The sequence below is a fragment of the Crotalus tigris genome, unplaced genomic scaffold, assembly GCF_016545835.1.
Source record: "Crotalus tigris isolate CLP2741 ecotype Arizona unplaced genomic scaffold, ASM1654583v1 scf7180000018581.846390, whole genome shotgun sequence".
Classification (NCBI taxonomy): domain Eukaryota; kingdom Metazoa; phylum Chordata; class Lepidosauria; order Squamata; family Viperidae; genus Crotalus; species Crotalus tigris.
In genome coordinates, this window is record NW_024097086.1 from 595001 (window position 1) to 617838 (window position 22838).

The 22838-nt window shown below is 36.2% G+C and overlaps 1 protein-coding gene across 8 annotated transcripts in view; it reads right to left on the reverse strand.

Annotated features, from left to right (window-relative positions):
• GRIA2 (glutamate ionotropic receptor AMPA type subunit 2) overlaps positions 1-22838 on the reverse strand; it is a 120748-nt gene that overhangs the window by 8292 nt on the left and 89618 nt on the right. For 6 of the 8 annotated variants that reach the window (XR_005558059.1, XM_039354655.1, XM_039354650.1 and 3 more), the window contains exons 7-12: positions 16484-16651; positions 16147-16251; positions 15312-15422; positions 14201-14407; positions 13419-13789; positions 6467-6665 (exon numbers count right to left, since the gene is read on the reverse strand). Coding sequence is in view for 6 of the 8 variants with exons in the window: in XM_039354655.1 (XP_039210589.1) it covers positions 6467-6665; positions 13419-13789; positions 14201-14407; positions 15312-15422; positions 16147-16251; positions 16484-16651 (1161 nt within the window). In the remaining 2 variants the exon portion in view is untranslated. Of the gene's footprint in view, positions 1-6466; positions 6925-13418; positions 13790-14200; positions 14408-15311; positions 15423-16146; positions 16252-16483; positions 16652-22838 lie in introns of those variants that run through there. The other 2 variants (XR_005558060.1, XM_039354654.1) reach the window with 2 other exon arrangements.

A 22838-nucleotide genomic window follows, 5' to 3' on the forward strand; every position in this document is an offset into this window, starting at 1 on the left:
ATCATCATGCTGAGAAAAGGCATTCAGGTAAGACAACGCCCCTTCTCCAGCATGATTGGATGGAGACTCCACTAGTGGGACTTACCAAAGCCCTGTGTCCCTAAGGGAGGGAGTCAGTTTGGGCCTGTGACGTTCTAGATGGCAATACTCTCTGCAAAACTCTGCACCCAAAGGAGGCAAATAAGGATGCATATTTGTCAATCTTGTAGTGATGGATGAAGGACGAAGGGGAGGACCATGTGGCTGCCCTGCAAATTTCCCCTATAGATGCTTGTGTCACCCAGGCTGCGGAAGTAGCGGCACCTCTGGTGGAATGGGCCGTAATATTTCTAGGGACCGGTAATGATTGGTGGCAATGCAAGCCCTGATCCACCTCCCTATAGTCGATGAAGAGATTTTCTGACCTTTAGCCAAGGTTGGAAGAAAATAAACAAGGCCTCAGATCTTTGGAAGGCCGAAGTCCGACTGATATAACACTGTAATGCCCTGCGGACGTCCAGTGTACTCCACTGGCTCTTGTTGTCTTGGGATTGGTCAGGCAGAAGTCTGGTAAGACTACTCCCTGAGATCTATGGTACAGAGAGTTCACCTTGGGCACAAAGGAAGGGTCAAGTCTGAGGACTACTCTGTCTGGGAAGAAAAATGCAAAGGTCCTCTCTGACTGAAAGAGCGGCCATTTCCAAAATTCGCCTGGCCGACGTGATTGCCACGAGGAATGCCACCTTCATGGATAACAGATCACGTGAACATGTCTCCATAGGTTCAAAGGGGGGGGGCAACTAAGGCTTGCAAGACCTGCTGTAGGTCCCACGAGGGGTATCGGTGAGCCGTCAGTGGCTTGGCATTGGTTGCTCCCTTCAAGAAGGAACAAACCAAGGGGTGGTGAGTCAGAGGAGTGGCATTTTCACACGTGAGAACAGTAGTGAGAGCAGCAACCTGTCTATGGATTGTGCTCAGGGATAACCCTTTATCTAACCCCTCCAACAGAAATTCTAGTGCAATAGGAACCGAGACACCCATGAGTTCCACCTTATGTCTTGTGCACCAATTGCAGAAACTCCTCCAGGTTGCATCATATATCCTATTCGTTGAGGGACGCCTGGATTGCTGAATCAGCGCTATCACTCTCGACGAATCACTCTCGACGAATATGAGTCTTGGCTCAGGGCCCGCTTCTCAAGTGCCAAGTAGTTAGTTTGAGCCACTGCGGGTCCGGGTGCTGGATATCCCCTTGAGTGAGGGAGATATGACCTGCCAGAATCCTCCATGGGGGTGAGACGGAGAGCTCCGCAAACCACGGTCGCCGTGGCCAATGAGGAGCGACCAGGAGAACTTCCGCCCTCTCGTGTAAGATTCTGCAGATTGTGGCTGGAAGGAGTGGTAGGGGGGGGGAAAGGCATAAAGTAGATCCCTGGGCCAGGGACTGCAGAGGGCATCTGTCCCCTCTGCTGATGGAGCCGGGAACCTGGAAAGGAATCTTGGAAGTTGTGAGTTGGTTGGGGATGCAAAAAGATCTAAGGTTGGAACACCAAACCTGACCGTGATTTCCCGGAAAACTCCCGGGTCCAGTCGCCATTCGCCATGGTCCAAGGTGGCTCTGCTTAGCGAGTCCACCTGGTGATTGGTCACCCCAGATATGTGTTCCGCCTTGATGGAAGCAAGGTTCAGTTCTGCCCAAGACCCCAGTCGTTTGGCCTCCTGTATGAGGGTTTTGGACCTTGTCCCCCCATCTGTTGACATGGGCTTTGGCAGCTACGTTGTCTGTAAGCACTAATACGTGTTGACCCACTATCATACTTTTGAAATGTTGTAGTGCCAGATGGATGGCCCTGAGTTCCAGCCAGTTGATATTGTTTTTTAAATCCTGCTGGGACCACCGCCCCTGAGTCCATTGCGACTGGAGGTGTGCTCCCCAGCCGAATAGGCTGGCATCCGTGTTGAGGACAGTTCTGGCTGGTTCCTTGAACTCTGTGCCCCGTCCTAGCGCTGGAGAGGCCCACCATCGAAGGGAGTTCAATGCCAACTGCAGAACTTGAACCTTCAGCTTGGAAGTGCTGATGCGTAGCCTCTGAAAGGGAAGAAGGACTCACTGCAGTTCCCTGGAGTGAAGATGGGCCCACGATACAATGTGTACACAGGATGCCATTTTTCCCAGTAGTTGGGACAATAAGACAAGGGTAACTCCCTGGCCTCGAAATGGCCATTTGCCCTGGAGTTGTAGTCGGGTTCTGGGTGAGGAACGATTCTGGTGTCGCTCCAATCTTTGATGAAAGGAGTGACTGGGCTGGGCCCAATCCCAGCTTGGGGTGTATTGAAAGGACTGCCTACGATGGAAGGCCTGGGTTGAGCCAGCCCCCATGCGCTTGTCTCCCTTCTTATTGGTATTGACTAGAGACTTGTCCTTACCTTCAATCAGGTAGGGTTCTAGTGCCACACCAAAAAGATGGCCCCTGGCAAAGGGCTTGGTGGCGAGATGCCACTTGGCTTTGAGGTCTGCCCGCCAGTTCTTAAGCCACAGGAGTCTGCGGGCAGAAACGTCCGCTGCAATAGCTTGTGCGGAATACCTGGCAGAATGTAAGGAAGCATCCGCCAAGTACTGGGAAGTGGCTACTAGTTTGCCCAAGTTCTGATGGACACGAAGCTGGTCAGGAGGAACCATGCCCTAAAGTTTGCACAGCCACAGAACCGAAGCTCTGGCGAAGAATGCCATGGATGTGGAGGCCTTAATCGCCCAGGCCGTCGCCTGATGAGATCTGCGTAAGACCATTTCGATCTTTTTATCCTCTGCCTTAAGAGCCTCAGGTATGTCCCCTGGAATATTGATGTTGGGGAACAGCGACATTAGAGGCTCATCCACCTGCGGGATCTCCAGCAAGGAGGCAAGGGCAGGCGCTACATTGAACAGGCTCTTCTCTGTGGATCCTGGGCTGGGGAGCAAACCCAGGTTGTCCCATTGCTTCTGCACCACGTTGAGGAAGAAAGGTGGACAAGGAACATGGTTCTGTAGCACCACTGGTTCAGCATATATGGCATTTGGACCCTTTGAGCTGGTAGGGGTCGTGGCCTCCTGTTCTAGGGAAAGTTTGGCTGTGGTGCAAGCCTTGAAGAGCAAGGAATTGAAAAGGGAGTGATTGAAGAGCCCGGTAGGTGGTACTGGTTCTGGTGCCGGGGTGCCCTCATCATCTGATAGTATTAAGTGAGAGGAGTCGTAGTCATCTGATTCTGACTCTGATGAGACGTCCTCCATGAGGTCTGGCGAGTCTGGAGGAGGATGAAGCTGTAAGGCTGGAGCTTGAGGACGGCGCTGTGGGGCAGAGGTGGCCCTGAACTGAGCCAGAGCCTGGGTAATCATGGCCTGGACCTGCTCTGCTCCTAAAGGCTGAACCTCTGTGGGACGGGGTCCTGCTGCAGTGGCTGAAGGCCCTGCCATGCCCTGGCTAGTAGGTCCCTGTGTTACAACATCCAATGTTGTCCTGCCAGGATCAGACTGCACTGTGTCCCTAGGAGGAGACCAGGCCCTGGGGCAGAATTACAGTGAGCTGACAGAGGCTCAAATATGGATCTCCCAGAGGGAATGGTGTCCATGGCCCCAGGAATAATTGATCTTGGCCTAGATGGATCCTGTTCCCAAGCTTGCTATGGGCCAAGCTTCTCTCTGCCACTGCTCTTGGGCATCCTGGAGGACCTTGTCTTGGGCCTGGATGTGTTCCGCTCCTCATCCTCAGTAGAGGCTTTTTGTCTCCTCTTGGCTGGGGGCTCTGCGTTATCTTTTGAAGATGAGGAGTAAGAATTGTCTGCCATGGTCCTGGGTCTATTTGCTGGTGAAGGTCACTAACTGAGTTAATAGGCCTCAGGAGGATCAATTCAGTGGTGAAGCGCCCCCCCTTGAGCGTTGTAATCAGCCACTGAAGATCTAATTTCAGGAATGTTGCACCCAGGTGAGGGTGGGGGTGATGGGGGTCAAATAAGGCGTGTGTCCTTGCAGGGACGAGCTTGCCCTCCCCAGGCCGGCCCGAAATCCAGCTGGATGCTGTAACCAAAATGGTGACTGTAAGAATCATGCCAAAACTTTTCCTCCCCCCGGCCAAACTGCCTCAAACTGTATTAAACAGTTCAGATGAGGCCTCTGGAATGAGCCCACTTCAAGATGAAGCACCTGGGCTCCTTCAATTTCCCATTAATTTTCTTACCTGAAATGTGTCTACCAAAGCTTTTCCGACGCTCTGATGAATCGCTGATCTCCACCAGGGAAAAAAACGAGTCGTCAGGGATCCTGCAATGAGCCAGGGAGGCCTCCGATCCTGAGGAGCCTCAACCTAGCTTGGTTATTGTGAAGAGCCTCAACCTAGCTTGACTGCTGTGCTCTGTGCTAGGGAGGCTTCCGACAATCGGAAAGTTGCTGCGGAGGCTTCCGACGATCAGCTGAGCCTCCGACTACCAGCTGAGCATCGGAGGGCTCGTGGCTGCTTCAGAATGGCTCTGACGATCCGGCAGATCACAGGAAGGCCTCCGACGACCGGCTGGATTCCAGACGGTCCGCAGCTGCCTCGGATGGCTCCAAACAATCTGCTGGCTCACCGGACGATCAGGTGAGCTTCGGGTGAGCTTTGGGCCTCCGATGAACGGAGGCTCTGGAGGTGATCTTCTCAGCCTCCAAAGCTAAGCCTCAGCCTCCAAACTAAGCCTCGGAGCCCTGCCTCCCCTGGCCGAAAGGGCCTCCTTACTCACGAGGAGCCCAAATTCGGTAGGGGTGTAATTTTAGCTGCAGGGCAGAGGCAATTTAAAGGAGTAGAAGATGCAATGGAAGAAGGTTCTTTTCTCCGAGGAAAAGGAATTTTTTTTAGAATGGATTGATTAAGATATGAAAAACACGTGTCTGGGAGCAAAAAACTAAGTCTAAACTGGGGCATGGGGACAAAGGGAGGCGTAACTTTAACTCTGACTTAGTCTGATTGGAGCAGGAAGATTAAGACAACCCACTAGTGGAGTCTCCATCCAATCATGCTGGAGAACTATACCATCCAAGCCTCAAAATTAATTTCTGTAAAACAGCAAACGTTTGTTCTTTTTCTCAGATTATGAGTATGCATGCAAGGCTGCTTTGGTTTTGCCTTTAATAAATACTGTGGCTCAAACTTCATAAAAGCAAAAGTTGAGGAGGGAAAAAAATAGTAGCCACCCTCTTCTGTTGCTTATACACTTTATGTCTAGAGACCAGAGTGGTGTATTATGTATTTGCTCTTTTTCAAGCCTCTACTACAGTGTTTAACATTTAATATTTTAGCTTTATTTTTTAAACAAATTTTATTTAAATTTTATATTAAGATAATTTATCTATATTAATAGAATATTTTAATCCATTTTCATTTATAGGATAGAACAGAAGTAAAACAAAATAAGGCATAATTAACTTAAATACATACTGACATATCAGTTATAATAAAACCATTATGAATATCTTTCAACTGTCAGAATAATTTTTTTAGTGCTAAGCAATACCCTCCTTTTACATCTCTGCATATATCATACACAGTTCAATCCTAAAATTTTGTACTGACAGGTTTATGTGCTTATAAATCATGAGTATTATATTCCATTTTGGAAACTGATAATATGAATCCTGGATTTATTATTTAACTACAATGCAAATCATTAAGACCTAATCATTAAGATTACACACAGCAAGTTAGTTCTTCTGGTTTCATTTCATGGCTTCTTCGTGGATTTCTGCAAAGAAAGAACATTGCAGAATGCCACTTAAAAGATGGTTGGAAGCTGCCAATGTTAGTTTCAAGGAAATCCTATTTCCTTAAACAATATGAAGTTATTTAAGTAGAGGAATCTAGCCTGATAGCCAAGCAAAGTATAAACAATAAGAAAAGTTGCACAGTTTTAATTTATATGGTTAACAAACCAGGTGTGAAAAATATGGAGGACCACCACCAATTTAATAATTACTGGATTTTTGCAATCAATCAATCTGGATTTTGATTGGTTTGTAGGGCAGAACATGCAATAAACTTCAGATTATGGTGTTACAACTTTAGCAAATATGCTATAACACAAGGGTAATATTTCTGGCCTTCAATTGCAAGACAAATTGAAGAGTGGTTACTTCAGTGGCCTGTTCTCTGGATTTAGGATATCGTAAAATAATCTCATAGAAGAACATGAGAAATGTAAAGAGTTCATCATCAGAATTAATACATGATCCGTTTCTTTAGTATGGAAGCTATGACAGATGGATGTAAGATTTAATCAAAAGTCTTGAAGAAGGATATTTGAAGTTGTAGTAAAAATTTGAAACTATTAATTTATAGCTATGTTTTATAAAATAATAACCTATATTAAAACTCTCTGGTTTCTGTTTCTATTTATACTCATTATGGCTATATTGGGGAATGCAAGTGTAGCTTAATATTTCAGAAGATTTCAGAATGTCAGTTATCTTAGCAGAAAATCTTACCCTAAAAAATTCCTTTGTTGAGCCAGAATCTAAAGTCCCATAAGCAATTTCTGTTTGTTTAGATAAATCCTCAGCACTTTCAATGGGAGACACCATTCTTTCCACCGTCAGGAAGGCAGCTAAATTAGCCGTGTAGGATGATATTATGATCAGTGTAAAGAACCACCACACACCTCCAACAATGCGCCCAGACAGGGATCTAATAATGTATGAAATAGATTTGTAAATTGGAATGAATATCCTGAAAGGAATACAAGTTATCAGATTTATGTATATGCTGCACTGGGTAACTTGGAGAACATTTTATTCATGCTATTTGGGAAAGGAGAGGTATATGTTGCTATGCATGCTAATGACATAGGAAAGTAATAATATTTTACTTAGATAAGGTGTGTCACTAAATTCAGGACTTCTGTATTGAATTAATGTACTATTGGATCTTCATAGGTCCAAGAATCCTGCAAAAGAAAGCTGCTTAAATCATGTTATTGCAATATTTTTCTTAAAAATATTTTCATGATAATATTTTTCATGATAACACAAATGAATACATTTACAGTAAAATCAGACAAGATCAATGAAATATATTGAAATCAAAACAGAATATTTCAATAGGTTGAAACTATTATGCACAATGCAGAAATTTCTCTTGCAATGGATTCAATGGATATTGGTTGATAAATTAATTAAACTATAATAATATCTGCAGTTGTCATAGGGTTTTCACTGAGTTTCTTTAAAAATATTTCAGCATTTAACATAATGGAGGTAATATATTATGCAATAATATGTATCATTATAATGAAAATGTTTATGAATTTAGAGGTTTAATGTCACTGCATATGACTTTTGCCCAATCACTGCATGCTATTCATATTTGTATGAAAAACTCAAAATCAGAATCTGACAATATTTGAATGTAACAATAGCTTTGTATTATGGATCTTTATTTTTAATGTATTCTATGTAAGGAAACAACAAAAATAAAATAAAATAAATTCTGAGAGCAATCTCTCTCTTTGTTCCTTCTTTTCAATTCTGTCTGATTCTCTAAGATTGCCTGGACAAGTCCAGTTTTCTTGGTTCTTCAGAAGTAGTTGCCATTACCTCCTTCCTAGGGCTGAAAGAAAGCAACTAGCCAAATTTCACTCAGCTGGTTTTGTGCCTGAGGCAGAACTAGAACTCACAGTTTACCATTTTAGCCTTATTCACTTACACCAAACGTCCTGTCAATATCTATATGGACTATCCAATTTCAGTTTCAATATTTGCCAAAACTTTCTTATGCACAAGGGCAAAAAGTGAAGCAATACAACCTTCCTACCTTGAGAAAAGAATGTCTATCCAGTGATTAACTGTAATCTCTATATTTCCTAAATCCTTATATAGGTGGTATTAAGGACAGCCTCCTTAATATCATTTATTCTGAACGTGCTAAAGCATTATCAATATGAAGTCCACACTTTATGTGAAGTTTATCATAGTTATTGATTCTTTCAAGGTGATACGTAAAAAAATCCAAAAATTCAGCAATAATAACATATGCAGAAGCGTGTTTTCATCCAAAATGAATTATCTAACTCATATGCACATACATACTATATAATACATACTGTTTCTAAAATTATTTAAAGTATAAATTATAACTTTATATGAATTATAACTTTATATAAATTTAGAGGTCATTATAACTGTTCCCCTAAGAATTTCCCCATACTTTATGGAGGAAAAAAGCATTGTGCATGGCAAAGGAAATTTAGATAATATAGAAATGGATGAGAAGAAGTATTAGAACTATAGCAAATCTAAATGCTAGATTCTAGTCAGTGATTCTAATAAAACTATTTATCTGTTCATTCAATTTGCTAAACTTCTCTCTTATAATTTATGAAAGACGTGTCATTCATTTCATATTACCGTTGTCTTGTGTTGGCATAGTGTTTCATAAAAAATTATGGAAGCAATTACTGTAGGCTGAATATTTAAATGACAATGATGATGATTTCTCTACAAAGGGTCAAAGGAGGCCACAGATTTGCATATAATATTTCCATTAAATAACATAATTTATGTTTAGATCAGCCCGTTTCTTGTGCAAAACTTGTCTTCAATACAAAATATGCTGATTTGAGAATTTTGGGAGCAATCTTGAGCTCAAGTGTTATATTGTGAGCATATTTTGGTTTGTTTGTTTTATGTGCAAAATAGTTCCAAAATCATCAAAACAGCTCATTTGGAATTAAGTATAGTTGTTTTCTCCAAAAACAGGCTGATTTTGATGTTTCAAAGTGAGAAAAATTTGAATTCAAAGTATTTCAAGATAATGGAAGAATGTATTCAATTGCCTTCTGATGATCAATGCTCTTTAAGGTCATTTATCTAAGTGACCAAGACTCTACAGAACTTCTATAGAATTCAATTATATTTTCAAGGGTAATAAAAACATTTTTACAAATTTTCATTCTTACATGTATTTTACCAAACTTCCATTTTACCTTAATCTCAGATCATAAAATCTGAACTGAATATATAACATTCATTATATCCACTGTAAAAAACAATCCACAATTCTTCAAAAAGCCCATTCATGGAAAGATCTTACAGTGGAAAGGAGGTTTATGTAATTCAATGATATTATTAACTATACTATTAGGAATATATATTCTCAGAAATGTAACTCATGACAGGCATAGGTAAGGAATCAAATTAAATACACCTCACTGGAGAAGGAAATCACTCAAACCACTTCAGGATTGTGCCAAGAAAGTGAAATGGATATATATAGTCAAGATAATGTTAACATGATATTGGAGGAAGATCTCTCCCATCCAAAAGATAAATGAACTTTCAGGTAAGAGAGAAGTTACATATGAGTAGCTTTAGTGTTTATGACACATCTTGATTAAAGCCAAAAAGACATTTAAATGTTAATGATACTAGAAGCAAAAGAAAAAAAATGCTGCAAAAATATGGAATGTCAAAACTATGAAGTCCTTGAGAGTCAAGCAGCATACAGGTTTAAAAACAAATAAATATATAAAATGGAATGAAGCAAAATTGATGTTATTAGAGCAAGAATTCAAGAGTTAACATTAACATTCTCAGAATTTTCTAAGTGAAATAGACCCAGGTGGCTCATTTTATATCAAAAGAATAGATATTCTAATGTAAACAAGAAATGGAATAGTTGCCCTTATGAACAAATGGGTATCAATATCAGTGCTGAGATGTAATTCTAAAACATGACACAAGTCACCAAATTACAGAACTCCAAGTCTATATTCAAAGCACACACATATAAAAACTCCTCCCAACTGGAATGCGTTGGGAATGATTGGAATATTTTGCTTCGGTGTATGAAATGAAACAAAACAGACAACCAGAGTTCTGTCAACTTCTTCCAAGTAAATCTTTCTAATATTTTAAAAGATAATTTATATGTGGACTTCATGAACTGTATGATACCAAAATCCAGTTCTCTATATACTCTGCAAACAAAGATAAAGAAGGTCTACCTTCTTTACCAGATGCTGTTTGCTACTAAATTATGAATTCCTTACAAAATTTCAGATTAAATTAAATCAAACAAATAAGATTTAAAATATATGAACAATGTAGTATTCCATATATTTAAGTGATGAAGGTTTAGATTTAATGGATTATATTTGATAAACACAGTAGCTGAAAAACTCTGAACTGAAAATGGTACCATAATTAAAGGTGAAGCAAACAAAAATATCCCAAAATGTAAAAATAAAAAGAGAAAATGACTGCTGTTAACATTGGAAAATAGTAGAAGACTGATAGAAAGCAAAGGGCAACAGAGAAAATTTGCCCGGGTAAATACTGAACACTAGTGTGTGCAAAATGATGTAAGAATAGCCAATAATGAAACATGATTTGAGAAATCACAATGCAAAGCCTGTCCCTTTGTTACTTGCCACACAACAGTGCACTCAGGTACATAAGGACCAGAGGTTGCTCTGTGACATCACAACATTCTTTGCACCTTTTTGATGAAATCTTGCTTGTTGCATATCCATGTCACACACCTTTCCAAAGAAGAGCAAAGAAGTACAAGAAGTTGCATCTAAATATGCAATGCAAAAAAAATTGAAGATAATATCTGAATGAACAGGAGCCTTCTTAATGCAAAAATGGGCATGATAAAAGACATAGGCAAAGATCTGTTGGAAAAAGAAAACATAAATAATACATGGGTACAGGGAAGAATTGTATAAAATGGATTCTTAATGATTAAATGTATGAAAATTTGATCAGTGAACTAGAGATAGATATTCTGAAAAGTGAAAATAAATGGGGTAGCAGCTGCAGGAATTGATTAAATATCAGCAAACAGTTCAAACTTTTATAAGATGATGCAGTTAAAGTGCTACTTACAATTTTTAATCAGGTAAGAATAACACAGCAGTGGCCAAGGAATTGGAAAAGATAAAGTTATATTCCAGTATAAAAAAGACCTCTCACATGATGGATAAATAAAACTCAAGAACCCGCAATTCAGTGTTCAACAGAGATGGACAGAAAAGTGCCAGATACACAGATTGCATTCATAAGAGGCCAGCATCTCCCAGATCATGTTGCTTAACATCTGATAATTGATGGAAAAGGCAAAAATACATCATCTTTTGCTTTACTGATTATTATTGATTATATAAAGGTTTTTAATTATGTAAATCATGAATGATTTGTTTTAAGATTGAATGAAATCTGGGGCAACCAGATGGTATCATATTGGAAAGAAGTACACAATGTTTATATACTGTATAGTCATTTTTTATTTAACTTTCATACAGAATATATTGTACAAAATGCTGAACTAGAAATTAAAATTGCTGGAAGAAACATCAGCAACCTCTTTGATGCCTGGAAGTGAGGAAGACATAAGAAATATCTTGGTAAAGATGAAAGAAGGCAATGAAAAAGCTGCCCTAGACCCTCTCTGTCAATCACACACACACACACACACACACACACACACACACACACACACACAAACATTCTGCATTAGAGACTTCCATAATATTTGCCTGGTCAACCTGATCTAACAGATTTGACATGCATCAGGCTCCTTCAGTTAAACAACTGAAGTGCACTTTCTCTGAAACAACTGCCCTCTAGAATAAAGTTGCCCAAGAGGTTTAAGCAGTTCATTTCCTACTGGTGTTCCAAAGGATCTTGAAGAACTGGTATTTTGCCCAGGCTTTTTGCAACTGAATCCATTTTTTCTTTTTCTTTGTTCCCATCTGGTTCTTTGACATCTTTGCTCTTTTTTGCTTTATGTTGTTTTTTTCTTTTAATTTTGTTTTACATTTTGTAAGCTGTATATATGTATATGTATATATATATGTATATGTATGTCTATCCCCCCCCAAGATTATGTCAGTAGAAAATACCAACCATGTATAAATGGCCAGATAAGAAGTTAAATCAGTTGTAAGATACATATATGAAAACTGGTTCATCAGAATGTTTGAATGATAAAAAATACCTGGTGACTTTGAACTGTAGTTCTGAAAATACTGTTGAGAAAATTTGAATATTTTGCATAGGAAATATATAATATATGGACAATAGTCAGTGGAGAAGATCCTAATGCTTGGAAAAATGGAAAACGATCAATTAAAAAGCCAGTAGAAAGCAAGGTGGCTAAATACTATCTCTGATAACACAAAGATAATCTTAAAAGAACTTGAAGAAGCATTTACTGATAATCTAGAGGAAGTGATGTCTAGCAGAGTAGTATAGTATAGATAGCAACTAAATAACTAAACCCCACTTTGGAAATACTTTCTAGTTAGCAGTACAGTGGCTGGATACCATCAAAGCTGACACCAGCCAGAGCATAGAAAAATTCAAAAAAAAAAAACAGTACAAGATCAGAAGAATTGATCCATAGAATTGCCAAAAATTGGACATGACTGAATGGATAACATCATCATCATCATTTTTCCCCAAATTTATTTAGATTATTCAGACAATTCCTTTGTGTTTTATGTTCCTTGATAGAACTCAGTGCTAAGGTAGCAGGTTCCTATAACCTGAAAGAAGTAGAATATGCAAAAGAGAAATTATCTTCATTGTATCTGATCTTTTTTTCTGAAAGGTAAACGTAATAGGTCAGTTACAATAGTGAAACCCTGACAAAAGCCCATCCTAGCAATTCTTAGGGACAGACTTAATTTCAGTTCTGAAATAATGTCCGTACTCAATATGATGCAGCCCCATCAGAATATTATGTGTGCCCCATTAGAATTGTTGAGTTTTAGCCAAAGCATGAAGGAAATGGAAAAGTTGGTAATACTGTGGAAAGAAATAAAACAGACATGAGCATAGCATGGTTCATAAAATAAACATCTATCTGAATTTATGTTTGGAAATCAATAGGAAACTTCCTGCAAAACGACTACTCTTGTCATGTGTGCTGTAATTGGTTTCAAAGACCATTAAGTTACAATAAAGACTTTTCTTGTTTAAAGCCTAGTAGTTTTGCTGAAAGGAGAAAGGGAATTCATGTGCTAGATGGCACAATAGGTATTTTTGTGATGACAACCATTCTCATTTATCATTAACAACATGCTATCCTTTTTCCCATTACAGCATCTGTGAAATCAGTGCACTTTTGACTGTAAATGGGAATATGCAGCAAAAACACGGTACCCCTCCAAGAAGGCAGGAAATGAGAGAAACCTTATGCATTTTGCAGCCTCTGCATGGTGCATATAAGTCCACCAGATGAAGAACAATGGATGTTAGGAACAAACCAATTGAATTGTCTTCTGCCTACTAAAACTGATCGTTTTAGTAAAGGCTGCAGATGATTTTGGAAAACTTGTCAGCAGCCAGTATTTATTTAAAGTGAATCTATAGGCACCATAAATATCCTTAATGAGACCAAAATGCACAAAGCTGAGACAGGTGTGTAACCAACCTTGGCGAAATATCGCATCCTTGCTGCATAAAGGCACCCAAGGAAAACCAGAGACTATTAAATATCCCAAATTCATTAGTTGATTCGTTACTTTGCGTTTCTCTTCCATCTTCAAACTCCTCAGTGTGCCACTCGTAAGGGCTAAATCTGCTGACCAGGAATAAAACAACACTGACCCCAATGTAGGCAAAAACAATGCACATCCAGATCTCATATGCTAAGGGATCAAGAAAGGAAAACACTCCTGGTTTGGACTTCTGTGGCTTCTTGATCATTATAGATATCCCGAGGCTCATAAAAGGCTTTGAGAAGTCAATCACTTCTTCTCTCACCAGTGTTATAGTTAATGGAGCAATTGCAATATCAGCTTTCTGTAATGGAAGCAAAACAAATAATAAGGTATTTAACAAGGGAATGGCTTCATTGTTTTTGTACCTTGCAAATGAATAATACAATGTCAAGGGGAAAGACAATAACTATTTCAGTGCTAGCATCTACTAAGTCAATCTGCCTCAATATTCTTGTTACTGATACATATTCAAGTTTCATCATATAGGAGAACAGTTTTTCATAATCATACTATGAACATTGGTGGAATACAACTTTTATCCCCTACATTTAAGAATTTTTGTAGGAAAAAATGATGAAATGCATTTGTAATTACCTGTTTTCTAAAATATGTGACCTTGCTTTAATCCAAGTGAATTTCAGTTGCCATATTAACAGGTACTGAACTTATCTTCATTAATTAAACACTTGCAATGGTTAAAATTGGCTCTTACCCCATAAACAAGTTCTCCAACCATTCCATTCCAGATTTTTGTTTCTGCATCCCTGGCCCCATACTTGCCATCCCCAACAATTGTGAGTTTGTACTTGAACCCACAGTGTTTGGCAATTTCTGCAGCTAAGTCCACACAGTAGCCCTCATATCGTTCATTTCCTTCAAGTAATTCAAAATTTTTCTTCATCATGACATATGGGGATTCCTGTACAGAGAAACTTGGCTTTAGCTAATTAATAAAGCTGTCAAATTAGTTGCCTAGTTGTTATATACCCTTTGAAGTACAATAAGTAAATAAGAAAAAAAAACTTTTTTCATAAATGTTCAGGATTATTTATTTATCAATTACCACAGTAACATTTTTTACAGTTGTATAATGCCTTACAGGTAGAGGGATTTATTTTTTAAAAAACAAATTCATAATTTTTATTAGCATTAGTGGAATCACTATAACAAGAACATTTTAAACACTTTTTAAAGCTTTCAAAATAATATATCAGAATATCACGTATATTTCATAATGTTTTATATTTCTCAGTTCCCACCAAACCAAAATTGATTGTATAGATTTATAATAAACATAGAACTGTCAAAAAAATCTTACCACCACCAAAACAGTTGATAAAATGTTGATGCCTTTAGTATATAAACCAGAACAGTTATGCCTTGAATGAACAACTTCATACAATTGTTAGCTTACTAGGAAAACAATATGGCATTCTTAAATTTCTATAATATTGTAACTGTATATTGATAAAGTCTTAGTTTAGTGGAAAATTGTAAATGGCTGTGGTTAAAAAAAAAAAAACCTTCCTTGAAACTGGTTTCATTCTCATTTTCTGTCTTTGATTTAAATATTTTAAAAGTACATCTATCACAATAATTGCCATTTATGGAAAATAAAAAATAGTGATACATTTCAAAATTCTGATAAATCTGAAAAAAAACATTTGAAGAGATTTTGAAGTTATAAACATTATTTCTTAATTTTTACACATTCATGGGGCAAAAACCAGATAGTGATTATCTATCTATACCAACATAGATTGGGAATGAATAATAAGATGACAACTTAGAGAATCCATGTCACAAAAAATATGCTTAATTACCAAAATAGTGGTGACAATAATAGTCTTATTTTCTAATCCTGAGGTATCATTGCCAGAGAGACCATCCATGGGATTCACAACCATTCTGTCCACCTCACTCCAATATCCAATCTGAAAATAGTGGTAAATTGTATTCAAATGAATAAATATTTTTTTTGTATTTTTTGACAAATTACAATCCCACATCATATTCAAGCCTATTGAATATTCTCAAGAAGTGGTGATTTCTATATATTTGCTGCAAAAATATTTTGTGTGGTGTTTGAAATAGCAATATAGAGAGTCATCAAAGAATTATGAGAACAATGATAATTTTTGTAGGATTCAATTTACCGCTGAAGGGAGAAAAATGCATTTTACTATACCCAAATTAAAATTTCCATGGCTCTTGAATTTCAGTTAAAGTGTTAATTTATGCACAAAAGTTCATGGGTTATTAATCATACATTGCACTCATTATTTAATATAACCAAGCAAAAGTTAAAGAATTCTGTAGCAAAATACAGTTTCAAAGTAAAATATATATGATTATAGATCATAGTAACTATAGTATGATCTATATTTTTTATTTCAAACATGCAACATTTTAAAAAGAATCCTAAGGAATTTATAAACATACATTAATGAAATTTCTTGTATCATACACTACATTTTAATATATTTATTTTTCCTGTACTATTTAGAAAGAATGTAATAATAATAATAAATCTTTATTGATCAGCCCTTGGGCCATATCAAAGTGTAAAGTTCCAGCAACAAATTATTACTAAAGTTTGATAAAAGCAATTTAAAATGAAAGAATGTAGAAATAACTTTCTATTTAACATAGATTTACCTTCCGAGGACCAGTACTTTTCAGCTCCATGACATTTATCGTAAAATTAATTCTCTTTCCATTCTGGTCAAACTTTATATTTCCAGTTAAGCCTTCCACCTGAACCTATATGAAGTAAAAAAATGGAAAGCATACTAAAGGACAACAAATAAACATATGAAATTTATTTATTTATTTACTGTGCTCATAGACAAAGAATAGTTATTTTATGTATTGCTAATAAGTTCTTCCAAAAATGATAGATATAATAATCCAAGGTTTTCATATGTAAAATGAAGTGCAATTGAAGACTTCCCCAGATAATTAAAAATATCTACATTAGTTCTAGAAAGGCTACCTGTTTCAATGCCCTTTCTATTTCTACACCATGAGACCAAGGCACTGCCGGGTTTGCAAGACAATCACCAGCATTTCCTCTTCTGGAAATTTCAATCCGTTGTTTACGCAGGTTACGGAATGCTTCAGTCATTACTTTAACAGCATCATAAGTAAGAGCTGATGTGTACTGAAAAGAAGCAAATGTATATGAAATATATTTAGTGAAACTGAATCAATGTATTTGTTTATTAAGTAAATAAAGCAAAAAAAATAAATATACTGTAGGTTAAGGAATGCTGATCTGTAATGCTAATTTGTAATGGAAAAAAATAGTTAAAATAATATCAACGTCTCTTGGTTGCATTTTTTCTACAATACAATCTAACTTATTTGCATATAAGAATGAGTTGCATTAAAGTGTCTGCATGGCTTCCAACAGCTTCCATTTAAAATACGCTCTCACTACATAGAATATTAATGTTGAGATGTTCAACATACTTTTATATAATCCACCTGACAAAAATTTAAAAAATAAACATTTCTTTTGAAAAGACAGTTGTCTGTGTAGGAGAAAGCTGAACTCTGCTTAAAATAAAGCGTTATATTTTTGATTGAAATAGACTTTCTACAACTGTTTGTATGGTATAACAGAGACCTGGTTTAATTATTTAACATCTTTTCACAAAAATAATTCATTTATTGAATAAATCCCTTAAATTAAAGCTTGCTGTAATATAATTATTCATTTGAAATTTAATCATGTTTTAGTCAAAGAATAAAGAATAAAGAATTCACATATGTAATACCACATTTTTATTTCTTGGAATATATGTCAAAAATATTATAAGAATCCTTGTATCATCGAAGTCAAGTAATCAGGATGTATGAAACTGTCTACTTAAAATCACAAAACAGTTGCAATTTCTCTGAAAAAAAATTGCAATGAGTGAATAGTCAAATCAATTGCTCCTCAGGGTGAACCTTTAAACAGATGTCTCTCCATATTATAAAATGGTAAAAAAATGAACAATTCAAAGCAATCTCGATACAGTAGTTATTGCATCAGCCTTATTTGTTTTACTGTAGAAAAATGGGCTTGTGTTTTTATCAAAAGAAATGTGTTGGTTCTTGCATTCATTTAAAGTTTCTTTCTTTCTTTCTTTCTCTTTCTTTCTTTCTTTCTTTCTCTTTCTTTCTTTCTTCTTCTTCTTCTTCTTCATCATCATCATCATCATCATCATCATCATCATCATCAAAAACCTTTTCTTTACTTGCACAGTTCAGTTCATCCAGTTTTCACTCTCTTTATATACAGAGACAATAGTAGATTTTTTTCTTATCAAACTCTCCTATTTCCAGATACAATCCTCAGCACCTCCATTTAGGATTGGGAAATACTTTATATCTTGGAGAGTTGCTGCCAGGCAAGGGGATCAATCTGAGGGTTTCCATTTTCTGTACTACTAACAATGATCTGATTTCTAAATTGTTGTTTAGAAATATCTGCAAAAATCTAGCTATCTCAAAAAAGCAGCAGTTATATACCACTGGAAATATGAATACAGCTCTAAATTATAGAAAGTTAAAAGCTAACAGCAGGATTGCATTATTGCTCTAAAGCAGAGTTGTCCAACCTGTGACCCAGGGTACAAATGCAGCTCTGGACAACTAATAATATAGCCCCGCAAGATTAAAGTTTGTTATTTATATATATTAACTACATTTTATATATATTTATATGCAGTGGACAACCATGCTCTATACCTAAAACTCAAATGTGGATGCAATGATACATTATGGAATATGAGGTAATGGCAACGGTATGAAGATTTATCTCACATAATACATTTCATTTAATATGAAGACCCAGCACAAAATAGTCATAGAATTTAGGAGAAACAAGTACAAATCCAGTTTGGCATTTTAATAAACTTTCAGTTTCAGTGTAGAGTCTCACGATCTTTTTGGCTAATATGCCTTGATTTAAATATTTGGTATCCTGAGCTTTTGTCGGCCTCTCTGGCTGGCAACCTCAGAGATAAAAGGGATCTATTCTGTGGAGCACTTCCTGGCAACTGTGCTTGTAGCTTCTGTGAACTGCTAAGTAGTGCATTACTTAAAATTTGAGAATACAATTCACAAGCAGAAAGTTCTGGGTTCTATTATGAAGAAGATACAAAACGTTCTGTCTACAAAGATGGAGAGTTGTTGCCATGATATGCAATTAGGCCTATTAGGAGAAGATGGGGTCAACCTATCCTCCAAACACCTGAATGCAGGACAAGAAACAATGGATGGAAACTAATCAAGGAGAGAACCAACTTATAATTAAGGAGAAATTTCTTTTTTCTTTTTTATTAAAAATTTTTAAAATTTTACAATAAAAACCCCCTTCCCCAATCCCTCCCAACCCACCCCAAAACCCTCCCCCATTCTTCCCAGAGCTGAATACAGGCTTAACTAGATCTTAAAAGAAAAAAAGTTTTAAACCCAAATAAACCTTAAGCAAATATAATTACACACAATAAACAAATTGTAAAATGCTTTAACTCTATTATATATAAGAAACAAAAAGAGGAAAAACAAAAAAGAAAATAAAAAGAAATAAAAAAATAAAAAATTAAAAATTAAAGAATAATAACAATTACAGTTCTAAATAATATCTTAAACTTATATAAATTATTCAAAAGCTAGATAATATTTTCTTATATCATACTTATATTGTATAAAATTTATCCATCTTTTCCACACCGAAAGATACTTCTCTTGCGATTGATCTTTCAAGAAAGCCGAAATTTTTGCCATTTCCGCTAAGTAGGAAACTTTAAAAAACCATTCTTGCAAAGTAGGCAAAAATTCCTTCTTCCAATATTGCCCTATTAACAACCTAGCCGCAGTAATTAAATTTAACATTAAAATAATCTCTTTATCATCACAATCAGAAACAATACCCAACAAAAACAATTGTGGAGTAAATTTTATCCTTCTTTTAAAAATTCTTTGAATGTTCCACCATATCTTAATCCAAAAAGCTTTAATACTTTTATATGACCACCAAATATGATAATAAGTAGCATCCGAACAACCACATCTCCAACATTTAGGCTGCAGGTTTGGATACATACGAGACATTTTTTGTGGATCAAGGTGCCATCTATAAAACATTTTATAAAAATTTTCCCGTAAGTTTGGGGCTTGCGTGAATTTAACATTCCTCACCCAAATAATCTCCCAAGTATCTAATAAAATTGGTTCATCAAAATTTTGTGCCCACTTAACCATACAATCTTTAACTAGCTCTGCTTCTGAGTCCAATTCCATCAAGACACCATAAATTCTTTTAATATGGGTTCGACTTTGATCTCTAATTTGTTTTAACAAATTCTCATCCTCTCTAAGCAAGCCCACCTCATAATCTATCTTCCACCTTTCCAATAATTGTCTATACTGAAACCATGAATAAATAATATTTTCTTGTACTAATTCGTCCATAGATTTTAATTGCCAATTTTTACCATCCCACTTAAGTAATTGTGTATAAGAAGTAATATCCATCTTAACTCCTCTCCTTATTCCTTCTATTGCATGCCATGGAATAGCCCATAATGGAATTTTTGAATCATTTCTATAGTATTTCTTCCAAACCCGAAGTAAAGAAATTCTTAAGATATGAGATCTAAAGACCCTATCAACCTTTTTATTATAAATTAAATAGGCATGCCATCCAAAAAGTAAATCCCATCCCTCCAAAAGGAGTATATCTACATTTGTAAGATTGACCCAATCACTAATTGATGTTAATACCACAGCATCGTAATACAATTTCAAATTCGGTACCTTAAGTCCACCTCTCTCTAGTATATCTTGTAAAATTTTAAGTTTTACTCTTGGTTTTTTCCCTGCCCAGATAAATTTATTGATACCTTTCTGCCACTCATCTAAATTTGCTTCTTTCTTTAAAATAGGTATCATTTGAAATAAAAAGAGTAATTTTGGCAGAACATTCATTTTAATCGCTGCTATTCTCCCCAAAAGGGACAATTGCAGCTTTTTCCAATTATCCAAGTCCTTTTATATTCTAACCCACAGCGTTTCGTAATAATTTTTATACAATTTTCAATTGGAAGCAGATAAAATAAAACTCAAATATTTTACCTTATTAACAACCTCAAAGCCTGTCAATCTAACCAATGTCTCCTTATCCAAATTGGTCATGTTCTTAGGCAATATTTTAGTCTTATTGTTATTAATTTTAAAACCTGAAACTTGTCCATATTGATTTATCAATTGTAACAACTCCATTACAGAATAAGTTGGTTGAGATAATGTAACAACTAGATCATCTGCAAAAACCCTTAATTTATACTCTTTTTTGTTAACTTCTATTCCTTTTATCTTCGATGATTCCCGAATTTTAATCAATAAAATTTCCAAAGTTAACACAAACAGCAATAGAGACAATGGACAACCCTGTCTAGTCCCCTTTTCAATTGGGAATACCTCTGATAAACCTCCATTAACTATAAGTTGTGCCGTTTGTTTTTGATAAATAGCTCGAAGGGCCTGTAAAATTTTATCTCCAAAATTCATTTCCTCAACCAGTCTTAGCATAAATTGCCAATTTAATTGATCAAAAGCTTTTTCAGCATCTAAAAATATCAATCCTGCAGAAGTTTGATTATTCTTATCCAAATATTCTATTAAATTAATAATTTGTCTGACATTATTTTTCATATACCTTCCAGTTATAAAACCAGTTTGGTCCATATGTATTAATTGGTTCAACAAGTAATTGATCTATTGATTTCTTGTTTCTGATCTTCTGTTAGTTTAGGAAAATAAGCATCTTGTAAATATTTATCTATATCTAAAACCTGTACTTTCCTACCCATATATAATTTTTTATAATAATCTAAAAAAGATTTCTTAATCAAGTCCTTCTGAAATACCAGTTTACCTTTATAATTTATTTTGTCTATAATTCTCAACTTCTGTTTCTTTCGCAATTGGTAGGCCAGCCATCTCCCTGGCTTATTAGCATTACAAAATGTGCTATGTTTCATGTACAGTAAATTAGTTGCAGTCTGATCTGCCATTAACATATTAAATTGCGATTTAAGCAATTTTATAGATTCCTTAATCTTCTCATCTGTAGGATTCAAAATTAAAACTTTTTCTTTTGATTTAATCTCATCTTCCAACTCCTTACGTTTCTGCACCTGTTTCTGTCTGTGAATCTTATTCATTTGCATCAAAACCCCACGCATATAAGCTTTACCTGCATCCCATACCATTGACATTGAAGTACCCCTATGCATATTTAAAACAAAATATTCCTTTAAATGTTCTTTAAGTTTCTGAACATTCATTTCTTGCCTAAACAAATTTTCATTCAACCTCCAAGATCTTCTCTCCTCTTTTTCAGTAACCAATTCCATCAATACTGGACTGTGATCTGTCAATGTCCTTGGGAATATCTTTACATTCTTTACTCTAAAGTATAAATCCGTTGTAATAAAAAAAAAGTCAATTCTTGAAAAAGATTGATGTCTATCCGAAAAGAAAGTGAAGTCTCTCTCTTCCAGATTGTGTTCTCGCCAATAGTTTTGCAACTCCCAGTCCTCTTTCAAATCAAAAAAAGCCTTAGGTAATTTAGCCTGTTTAAAAGAAGTAGAAAGTCCTTTTTTGTCTCTACATGTGTCTAAAACTCCATTCCAATCTCCCATCAATATAACAGATCTGTAATCCAATAAAATCAATTTTTGGTGCAACAACCTATAAAATTGTTCCTGTTGTTGGTTTGGTGTATACAAACCTACTATAAGTATTTTCTTACCATACAGTCCCACTTCAATCATAACATATCTCCCTTGAGGATCAGAATCTACTAAACAAGCTGATAAATTTTGCTTAACATAAATAACTACACCCCCTTTCTTCCCAGGAGCAGAAGATACAAAATGAGATCCCAATCGAGCATTAACTAAATATTTTTGATCCTTAGAAATAATATGTGTTTCCTGCAAACAAATAATGTCATTGTTATACTGCTTCAAATAATGAAATATTTTCTTTCTCTTTTGAGGGGAATTAAGGCATTAGCATTCCATGTCAGGAGCTTTACCATCTCCCTCATCCAAAAGCCTGGAGAAGACTGCTTGAAGATCTGCCATTGAAGATTGTACCGAAGATCTCTTAGGTCTTGCTCCTCCCACAGGCTCAGAAGCAGATTCTTGTAAAACTTCTTTGATATCTTTCTTCTGTTGTTCCTTTTCCTTACGTCTATGCGCTGCCCGAGTCATTCTTTGCTCTTTCATCTCAACTTGTTGAAACCACTCAGCCTGTGATTTTCCAGTTTTCACCAACACAGCTTC